The 11,470-nt window shown below is 36.2% G+C and overlaps 1 protein-coding gene across 1 annotated transcript in view; it reads right to left on the minus strand.

The window, feature by feature from the left end:
* LOC101309824 (protein MEI2-like 4-like) overlaps positions 1–4,724 on the minus strand; it is a 9,222-nt gene extending 4,498 nt beyond the window's left edge. The window contains exons 1-8 of the mRNA XM_004297439.1: positions 3,950–4,724; positions 3,214–3,418; positions 2,992–3,037; positions 2,017–2,355; positions 1,168–1,544; positions 787–945; positions 537–653; positions 271–422 (exon numbers count right to left, since the gene is read on the minus strand). Of these exons, the coding sequence (XP_004297487.1) occupies positions 271–422; positions 537–653; positions 787–945; positions 1,168–1,544; positions 2,017–2,355; positions 2,992–3,037; positions 3,214–3,291 (1,268 nt within the window). The 5' untranslated portion in view covers positions 3,292–3,418; positions 3,950–4,724. The remainder of the gene's footprint in view (positions 1–270; positions 423–536; positions 654–786; positions 946–1,167; positions 1,545–2,016; positions 2,356–2,991; positions 3,038–3,213; positions 3,419–3,949) is intronic.
* Between the last annotated feature and the right edge of the window lie 6,746 nt (positions 4,725–11,470).

The following is an 11,470-nucleotide window of genomic DNA, read 5'->3' on the forward strand; positions in this document are numbered from 1 at the left end:
CCGGGGATGGAAAGTGGTCGGAGAGACTGCTGGAGTCTGCTGGGGTGGAGGCGCGCCCTCACCGGTGCCGTGCGGTGGCGAAAGGAGGGACGTCCACACTTTAAGAACCGTGCGGACGTCCACACCTGATAACGATCGTGTATATATATATATATATATAAAAAAAATTGGCCGTGTGAAGAACAAAAACCCTCAAAGGAGATAACTTAAGAACCCCACAAACTAAATAAAACATACAGATAACCAATAAGAAGAGCTTGTTAACAATACCCCCTTCTGGCGCCCCCTGGATGGCTGGCTTCAAGCTTGATCTGCTTCCCACCAATCTCACTTGTAGTCAATGCATGAAGAGCAGCTTCTGCCGCTCTAACATCATAAAATTCTATCAATTTGTTATGATGCTTGTTTGGAGCCTCACGGATCTGAAACACAAAACAACAACCACTTGATATCAAGCTAAAAATAAAGAACAAGAAACTTCATGCCTATTAAAAGCAAAGCAAAGCAAATAACAGAGAATAACTTGATCCACTTACCTCTTTGATTTCCCCATAAGATCCGAAAATTTTAGTAAGCTCATCATTGGAAATGGAAGAATCAACATTGTATACCTCAAGAGTTCCTTGGTTAACATCTTTATCAGAAAGGTTGTCCTGGATATAGATAAGTAGACATGATGAAACAACCGATCATCATGAGAATGCATAATCAAGCCAGGGAAAAGAAATTAGTCGTAAAATTAGCACATACATCAAAAGTAATTAACAAGTGAAGTGAGCACCGTACCTTGGGAATTGAATAATGTATGTCAAGCTTCCTACGCCTCAGTGGCTTACTCTGCAGTGCTCTTATTGCTTTCTGGGCAGCCCTTATATCATAATAAGAAATCATAACAAACCCACGATGCTTGCAGGCTGTGTAAAGCGTTCGGATATCTCCATATTGCTACAAGGGAAAAAAAAATAAAAAATCAATTGTCAATACACATTTAATAATGAGGTTAACTGCTTTGACTTGCTCGCTTTTACTTGTTTAAACACGATATATGTATATGTATATATAGAGAGAGAGAGAGATATATATATATATATAGGGATTGAAAAATAAATACCACAAATAAGTTATAAAACAAATAAGTAAATAACTCATATAGGAGAGAGGGTGCACCTCAAAAAGATCCTTCAATTCCAAATCTTCAACATTGCTATTAATATTTCGAACAAAAAGTGTTCTAGAAGGGTGCTCGCCATAGGGGTGTTCACCCACAAGTGGACCATTACAACCCCCTTGATCATCTCCTTCTAATTCCATGCCACCGCCGCTGCTAAAAAGATCAAAATCTTCAAATTCATCCCCATGATTAGCATGTACATTATTACCCCGACCATCTATCAGGCCAGAAAACAAATCATTTTCATCAGGAAGGAGATTTCCAATGGTTTTTGCTTCCATTTCTTCAAGTGATTCAAAGGGCTCTTCCTCATGTTGGGAAGCAACAGTATTTGTAGATTGATGGGATACAAAATCACTCTTTAGAAGTCTCACTGCAAAGTAGGACAAAAAATATGTTAAGACGATGAGTAAGCATATTTGTGGAAATTGCTTACAGTTGGAGGTAGTATAAAGGAACATGGAGTCAGTATCATTTGACTCAATTAACACTTAATCCCTCAAATGTAAATATAGATGATTGGAGAATATAAAGACAACAAGAAGTTTAGAAACATTTTGAACCTAGTTAACTGACATGCAACGACTTTATATACGATATCAATTGAAGATAAAAACTTATTAGACATGGAATTGGAGAAACCTGCTTGCCAAAAAGGCCAAAAGGTTTGCAGTTTCTTTTGCTATCTCGTTAAAGATGATACAGCAGCCCATCGATGTAATTGCCAAGGAAGTATAGATAATTTGGTCCACACAAGCATGTCAGACTAGATATATTTTAACACTACCCATATGCAACATATCAAGACAAACTTATTAGACATAAAAAGGAAAACGGAAGCTTACACTTTCTAGTAAATATGTCAGACAATGAACTCGAGAACAGACTGCTTTCATGCTGAGCACCATTAATAACAGTTTTGCTTCCAACCAGGCTATGGGATGTTGGCCTTGTGGGCACGTCTGGCCACAACTTTGGATGATGGTTCATAGGTTTCCATGAGGCCTTAGAGGCATTGGCAACTCCTCCACTAACGCTTAGCCTTTCTGTGCGCTCCCCAGCCAGAGTGGATTGTGGTATATCAAAGTAATCCACTGATTGTGCACCAATTGGTAAAAACCTTTTTGAGGGTAACGAAGGATCAAACATGCTTCCAGCTGTGGGCACCGTTCTATCCATTCCCACTGAAATACGGAAATTAACAAACAAAGAGGGTAGTCAAATATCTCACATAGACAAGTATACATTACAATTTCCATAAAAAGGATAGTTCAAAACTTCAGGAAGACATCGTGCCACACAAAAAAAACCTCACGCTACGATTCACAAATCCATAGGCACATTTTTTTTTTGTGAAGTGAGATGATTATACTTCCTAGTTTGAGCTAGAAACCATTCATGTAACAACCAGAGCTTTTGTTCTGAAGTTCGGACTGGAAACATCTAATTATCATATGTCCGACCAAATGAATACTCGGTGGTTAAATGACCAAACAAATCTGTGGGAACGCATTGTGGATAAGTGTTTTGATCACCCTGTGTGCTAAAGCAAAGCAACTCAAACCGAAGTTCGAGTGAGAGGGACAAGTGAACACATTGTGGATTGCTAATACATGAAGGACATGTTTGGCTGGGAACTTTTTTAATTGGTAATGTGATGTTAATAACTAAGGGGCGGATGTCAGGTTTGGAGATTCTTTGAACAGGTAATGTGGTATAAGTTCAACAACTAAAACCAGGAAACATTAAAAGCAGAACAGTTTGACAGGCAAGAAAAATCAGCCGAGACTTATCAGACAATTTATGAACTAAAAGCTCACCTTGGTGATCAGGCATGGTTTTCAGCTTCTGGTGTCCAACTTGTCTCTGGTCAAACAAAATTGACAAAGAGCTAATTAGAAAGAATTATTGAAAGAAGCAATGATGCACTAAAAAGTGAGAAAATCTATAATAGATAAACAAGGTATGATCCTTAATTTACACATGAGTGCCATATACTGAAACTTCACAACAATTATGACAACATTCAATCGGTATAATACCTCAGAAGGAAAAGGAATTTCTTCATAGTGGTGGGAAGAGACAGATACACCCCTTTGATCCATTACTTCAAATGGCATCGTGCAGCACTAAGAAACCAGAAAATATCGCCGGAAAAAAGAAAAAACATACAGAAATAGCCAGAGAGAAGTCAAGCTCCGAATTCTCACTGGCTGATTTCATCTACACTACTACATGCGTCCTTGCCTGAAAATTTGAAAAGAACAATACCAAATTAGTAAATGGAGATGAAACACCTCATATATAACACAACAAAATCATCTTTAAAAATCAAAACAGATAGAGAAAGGAACTGCATTTCAAAAATTCCCAAACCAAAAATCCCAAATCAAAGTAATTCAACTCATCAGGCAATTCTACCAACTCTTACATAAGAGCCTGAGAATTGGAAGAAAAAAATGGGATAATTATAAAACAAAATGTTTAAGTAAGAAGCTTTGAAAATGTTTGCTTACCTACCAAAAACCAAACCACACTTAACCCCAAAAATTAAACAAAAATTAAAAAGGTAGGAAAGCAAAATCAAAACTCAAAATCTTTTTCAAGCTTTCCTTAGTTCCTGAGCAACCTAAACCGAACCAAATTCAGTGAGAAATCGAGAAATTCAACCGTTGAAAACTCAAAGCCTTCAAAATTCACACCTCAAACCCCAAATTCCAGCCAAAAATTTCAAAAACCAAAACAAAAGAGTTAAAATAACGAATAACATATACTGACCTAGTCCACAATTGATCTCCATGACCGAAATTCAGCTCAGCGAAAACCGAACCGAAAAATCGAAAAGAACAAATCAAACGCTACAATACAACAATGGATCTCATCTCCGGCAGCATTGCAGCTCTCTCACTCACTCTCCACCACAAAATTCAGCTCCCACAGAAGCATACACACAAAAACCGGTCAGAATTGAGCAAATCGGAGCTCGGAGACGGCGCACATGCCGATATCGGAGCAAACCTATATGCCTATGGCTCGCTGCCGCCGGTGGGCGAGTAGCAGAGAGAGAATAATTACAGAGGGAGCTGATTTGTTTATTCCAAGACAAAGACAGAGAGAGAGAGAGAGAGAGGGTGTCAGTTGGGTGGTTTTGAAATAAAAAAGAGTAGAGATGAAAAATTGAGGAGGAAGAAGAAAGAAGAAAGAAGAAGACAAAGAAGAGAGAGAAATGGGCGCGGGGTTGTTTTGGTGTGAGTGGATAGAATCACAAAACTGAAAAATGGAAACTGAAAAAAGAAGAAGGAGAAGAAGAAGAGAGAGAAAATAGAGGTGGCTGTGCCTTTTTATTCGGCGGAGTTGGGAAGAGAGAGAAGGGACAAAACCAGTCAGTCAGTCACGCTCTTTCTCCTTTCTTTCTTTCTTTCTTTCTTCTTCCTCGGGAATCTTGGTTCTTCTTTTTTACCTTTCAGTTCGGGTTCTGTAAAAACGCCCCGACCCGCCGACGACCCGGTTCCGGCGGTTTTTAGATTTCTTCCTTGTGTCGTGCGCTATTTAGCTTTGTTTTCCTTGTTTGTGTTTTGTAATTATGGGGAGAGGGGTGACTAAATGTGAAAATCTTGCTTGATGTGGAAAAGTGGCCTAATTGAATGGATTAGGATTTGTTTATGTCAAGACGTAACCCTACATGATAAATATTTTTTTTCTTTTTATTGTGATTTTCTTGATAAAAGGATATTAGTTCATTTTGCGTGATGAAATAAACAAGTATAATTAATGTAGGATGCGTGATCGATTATTTATGAGGCGTTATGTTTTGCATGCATACGTTTGATTGATTTCGTGGCAGGAGGTGCCGAGCAGCACATGCATCAGATGGTGGTGCTCGATCTCACGTGGCGTCTGTTCGGATTTTGTAACTGTTAATAGATTTGGGTTCATCTTATTATACCTCGTTCTCTATTAACATATTTAGCAGAATGTTTTAGCTAAAAGTACTATTAAACCAGTGTAAGATGTAAAGATATCGACAGTGTTTAGATCTTCTATCCCTTACATAACCGACACTAATCGTTCAGTGTTATATTTTCTATCTCTCACATAACTTACACGAATTACTCAGTGTTAGATCTTATATCTCTTACATAACCGTTGATACGTGCCGTTTGAGTTTAACTACATAAGGCAATAACGAGATTAATTATGAGATCGATTTTACCAAAAGATATAAAATAAACTTTAGTACAAAAATAATCGAGCAAAATAAAATTCAACCAAACAAACATGAAAATTCACTGTACCGTGATTGTATGTTTCTTATTTACGAACTTATACATTTGATTTTTTTTTTTTTTATAATTTGTTTTAAATTTGTTTCGTATACACCTAGTAGAGTTTTCTTTCTCCTAAAATTTTTATTTTCTTAATAAAATTCTTGTCAGTCCATGATTAATTAACCATTCCTGCACACTCCTAGCTCAACAAAGACAGTATGGTAGAGTTTAAAACTGGTATAACCTGGATCCAGAACTTCATACTAACTTTTCAAAAGACACAACAAATAAAAGAAGCTTGTTTAGTTAAACTGCATGAGAATTTTGATGGATTAATAGTTTGTTAACATGGTTAGGAATATTTCCATTCCGGATAACTCGAGGTGAGTGTCGTGTACGAAATGTTTTGGATTTGAGAACAAACCTCAAACCTCAAACTCAACTCAGCCTAATAAGATTGTCCTCCTGCGTTTTTCATGCAACAAATGTAGAAGAAGATCCTACCTCTTGTCTACGCCACGAACAATAAGTTTAGGACTCGATCCCTTTTTTTGGGTGAATTTGTTGAAGCTTCTCTGCCTTATCTTCAGGATTAAGTACAGAATAGCTGCCAAATTAGTGTTCACTTCTTCTCGACATGTACCAAATCACGTGACCAACCATATTATTCTATGGTGATAAGTTGCTCTTCTTTTAGGTAATCTTATTTGAGTATGGCAAGAAAACTAGCCAGTGAGCTAGGGTTTGGCCGCGGTCGCAAACATCGTAATAGACGGATGAGTTGAAGTAGCGACACAAATTAATACTCGTTAGGGTATGTAAAACAACATATCTTTAACTTACACTACCACATGAACCGACAAATAATTTTTTTTTTTTCATTTATTGATTCATAATAATTATCATATCATATACACTCGATAAATAATACATGTGATTGTGATTACACACTCAATAATAATGACCACGCACAGACACAAAAGTAATGTTAGCAAGTGATAGGCTGTGCAGACAAATAATTGGTGATGGATAGCTATGTTATTATTATTTTATTATTTTTAGTAACCTTGTTGTTGAAAACTAGCATGGAGTTTTCTAATTTAGGGCCTTAATGTGAATTATGTGATTTTCACTCCAAGTATCCAGTTGATTTTCTTGAAAATATAATCAACAGATCATCAAAACTTTTAATCACAATCAAACATGGAATCATGCCCTCATCCACCCAGCTAATATAATACATTATCTACTATACTACTATTGTTTTGAAATAATGACAGGTTGGTCAATAATAATGTCCGTTAATAATCTTAATATGTATGTGTTTTATCATATTAAAATTTTTAAGAAATAGCAAAATACATAAAGTATCATTTAAATAATAAATCATATATATGTAGTTTACATTCACCGCACTTATCACGTATAATATAAGCGAAAAGTTACAAATTCAGCTCATAATGGGTTATTGTTGTTGTTGATAAAGGTCTATAACCAAAATTTCGGTTTGGAAAGGACATTATTAAAGCCAATGTTATTTGTTTTATAAATGAAAACCTGTAAAGTCTTATCTCATTATTCTTACTCCCGTTAGGTATATACAGCTAGATTGAAGAGCATGGACCAGTTTTGCATAAAATATATAGGACCATAAATTTACAATGAAAAAGAGGTAACTGTGTGTGTGGTACAAGAAAGAGAATCAAAGTTTGTACTCATTGACGAAACCGGTGTTCAAAAGCTTGATAGAATATCAAGGTGTCACGTCTTCAAGCAGCGCTGGGAAGTACCTTCACGCATATCGCCCTACCTTTGCATAAGCGTTATAAACTTATTTTTAGGATGGAATATGCGTTATACACTTTTGCCCGTTTTCCTCATTTATGGATTTGGCATATTAGGATAATTACCAACTATAGTTTAGCCTGTGCTTGTATAAGTCTGAATTTCATACTCACAAGGCAACAAGATTTGAATTGTAATGAGACTGTACGTTTGTGGTTATGATTACAGTTTATATGAGTATTTTTTCTTGAGTATGAACAAACTCAAACTTAGTGTGTTATTCATTTCAAAGTCTAAGTGCGAACATATTATTAAGGATTAAATTCATTTTACCTCTCATGAGATTCGGAGTTAACATTATTTCAGTCCCCGTTCTCTCAATTTTAAAAATTTACCCCTAAAGTTTCCAATTTTCATAAATTAAGGCAAATTGGTTAAATTCCGTCTAATTTTAACGTTGATTTTGACTTTACAACTCACTTTAAATGCTAAAATAATCATATAACAACAAAAATCGCCTTTTGATACCGTTTTGTTAAAATTCATGTTAGTATTTAAAGTCTAAATTAGATAAAATTTTAGCAATTAGGCATGATTTATGAAAATTGAAAACTTTAAGAGATAAATTTTTAAAATTAAAAATATGAGAACCGTAATGATTTTAACCCCAAACATTAAACTAAAATTAATCATATTATTAACTAGCATAACTACAACACAATCGAGTATTTGTTCAGAGATGAATCGACCCAATTTTATAGTTACAAGATTATGCAATAAGACATCAAGATATCCAAAGACTAGGCCTCAGAAGGTATCTTAAAGACTTTATAAAATTAATTTCTAATCCTCCGTCGTATGTAAAATACTTCAATCATTCATTGCGTCAGATGATCATTTTAATAGTTTTGTAATTTGAACACCCGTGTTATGTGTTTTAAAACCTGAACGCTCAACTGCTAAACCACTTGCAGCCGTTTGGACTCTAACAATTAGTTTACTCTTTTTTACTTTTTTATTTTTCCCAGGTAATAACTCAAGTCTTTTTTTTTTTGGTCAATGTAATAACTGAAGTCCATCTACCTAAACAGGCTTAAATGATTGGTTGATTTTTCTTTTGCGTGGGTTATTAAAGTTTTGGCCCAGATTAAAATGGACTTGGATATATAAGCTACTATTTGCAACCACGTGGATAACATATTAACGAGTAGCCACAAATGCTGGGTGGCGGGTCCCATTTGGGAGAGCACATGCTTAATGATAATGTACACGACAAGCCATATCTGTACAAACTGAACTATCAACCACACTCGATCACTCGCGCGTCCTTTATCTCATACTTGTAACAAAATTTTACTCTAGTAATAACTCACAAAGTTACTTTGTGAACCTCAAGGCCGGACCTAAAATTTTGAGACTCGAGGCGAGTGGCAAAAATGGTGCCCTCTCTAACGGTAGTGCGAGAAAAAAAAATCAACGAAGAGTATACAACATTGTGTCACACAACTTTCCACTTAAATTAGGTGGAGTTACTGGACTGCCGACCATCAAGTGAGTCCATCTATTCGATTTCGTTAACATCTTAATCAAACACAGATAATTAGGAAAAAACTAGATTGCAAAAGAAATTAAGCTTGCACTAGGAAAAAGAAGAGATGAATGTGTATGTATGTGATTGAGCTAAATGCAACTGTACTATCTTCAATTCCTCGCAATACTATCATGTGCATGGTCTGTGGTTGAGCACATTTTGGTACCCTCAAAATTTGGGGCTTGAGACTGTTGCCTCTTTAGGCCATCTCCAGTAATAGAGGCTATAGAGTCAAATCCTAAATTTTGGCCTTATTTTGATCTCCAACAAGAACTCAGAAGAGGGCCAAAGGGAAGTGCCATCAAAAGGGCCAAACATAGCCCTTTGGCTAGCCCGGGCCAAACCAAATTGTGGTCTCAAATGAAATTAAAAAAACTAAAAGTATGTATGTTGGTTGATTGATGAATACTCAAATTATAACAATTGTCAACTTTCTATTGGATTATTTCATTCTCATCTCATTACAACCGGTAAATTCTCTTAATCCAAAATTCATATGGCTAATATCTTATTTTATTAATATAATAGTTAATTTAAATATTATTAATTTGGTCCAAATTCAAATAATGTTATAATAAAATAAATCTATAAGTGAGAAATTATATGGTACTTACCCATATGTGATACAATGTGACAATATATTTGTATTTAAAGTGAAAAATATTAAAAAGTATAATATGAAATCATAAAATATTCAAAAGAGCTAAAATTTGGCCTCTCTTATTAGAGATCATTTAGAAGTCTATAAATAAAAAATAATATTTTTGAGAACTAAATTATAGCCTTGGCCCCAATATAGTCCTCTCCTGCTGGAGATGGCCTTAGACTAGGGATGGCAATGGGTAGGGTAGGGTACGGGGATCAAAATACCGTACCCATACCTTTTTACATTTTTCATCCCCGTACCCGTCCCCGTACCCGTAATTAGATAATGGAGATTCCCCGTACCCGTACCCTTTGGGGATTACGTTTCCATACCCGTACCCTACCCGTTAACAATTATGTATTAAATTAAATTTTTTTTTTTTAAATACGAAATACAATTATATAAAAGTATGAAATTAAAATCAAATACCAAAATAAATAAGTTTCATACTTCAATCCAATAAAAATAAATATAAGTCTTGGTTAAAACATAACAATACCGGTAAATTTCATTAAGAGAATAAAAATATATAATAAAAAGGAAGGTCCATTAAATGTTTATTAAGAGAATTACAAATTTTTTTACATAAATATTTATTTATAAATTATATATAAATATATATAATAATAAATTATATAATTATATATAATAATATTTTCATCCTTAATGGGTGGGGATGGGGACGAATATCAAAATACCATACCCGCCCCGTACCCGATTTAAGAATCCGAATACTAAGGATCCCCATCCCCGTTACCCGTTTATACCCGTATATCTTCCCCGTTAGGGTCGAATACCCGTGGGTACCCTACCCGCTGGGGATTATTGCCATCCCTACCTTAGACTCACCTTAGGTCTGGGCCTGATGAACCTCGCATGGTAAAAAAAACGAGTTGATCAAAGAATCTCAATCTACTCCCATTTCCATATAGGAAAATGACCTAGAGGAAGGTCTCAGGCAACATACCATTAGGTTTTAGTTTTTGAATCAAATGTATTCGCTACATTAGCCCCGTAACGCATAAATCACATGTAATTGGACATCTATTTTAACTGCATTGTCGTTTGTTCTCTAGCCCTTCTCAACTTCTTTATTCGAGTAAGTCATCTCGAGATCATCCTCTCGATGCTATGCTAGTATGCTACGAGTGTGAAATCGTCCACATCAAATTGAGTAATATTATGACAAATCCCTAGTTCCTAGGGTAAATGTTTGTGACGTCGTGCCCTAGTTAAACGTCCATGCAACTTGAACATGCACAAAATGTTAGGCAGAATTTGGGGATTTCATAATCCAATTCAATTTACCACCACACATCCTACAACCCCAATAGTAAATGTGAAAAAAAAAATGTAACTTTACCGTTTCAGGCGTTACAAGCCAGAGGAAGGTGGTCTGACGCAGCTTCCAGCAAGGTTCCGGCAAACCGGACGGACGTTACGAAAGCGAAAGGGGGAAACGGTTAGAGATGACGCAGTTCACGTGGGTTCGGGGCCGTTGGATTTAGGCCACCCTGTTCGGGAGACACGTGGCACGTCAAAGCTATTACTTGTACGTACGTTACTTCTTTCTTTTGGGAGGGAGTTATGATTAAGCATGGGGTTCCATTACTCCAGAGTCCAGAAGAAGCCGAGAGCTGCTTTCACGCTTTGTGCGTGCGAACGAAGCAGAAGCAGAAGCAGAAGCGGGAGGAAAGGAGAGGTCAAGTGCTTAATTGAGGACCACAACACTATAAATTGTGGTGGTTTCTGGCTTGTGGTGGTCTCATAAATTTTTGAATGGAGAAAAGAGCAAGTGCTTTAATTTCCGCTGTAGAAGTGAGTTTGGAGTAAGCAATTTGTTAGTGTGGTTGGGAAAGGAGACGTTGTAGAGCACAGTTTAGGAAGGCGGACTAATTGCTCTGTTGTATCTGCTGCGTTTCTCTTTTCTCGTACTAAATGCATGAACAGTTTATGACTCCATGGTTAAGTCTAGGGCTGGGCACTTAGTATCGGAATCCCGATCCCGT

Source organism: Fragaria vesca, linkage group LG4 (genome assembly GCF_000184155.1).
Source record: "Fragaria vesca subsp. vesca linkage group LG4, FraVesHawaii_1.0, whole genome shotgun sequence".
Classification (NCBI taxonomy): Eukaryota; Viridiplantae; Streptophyta; class Magnoliopsida; order Rosales; family Rosaceae; genus Fragaria; species Fragaria vesca.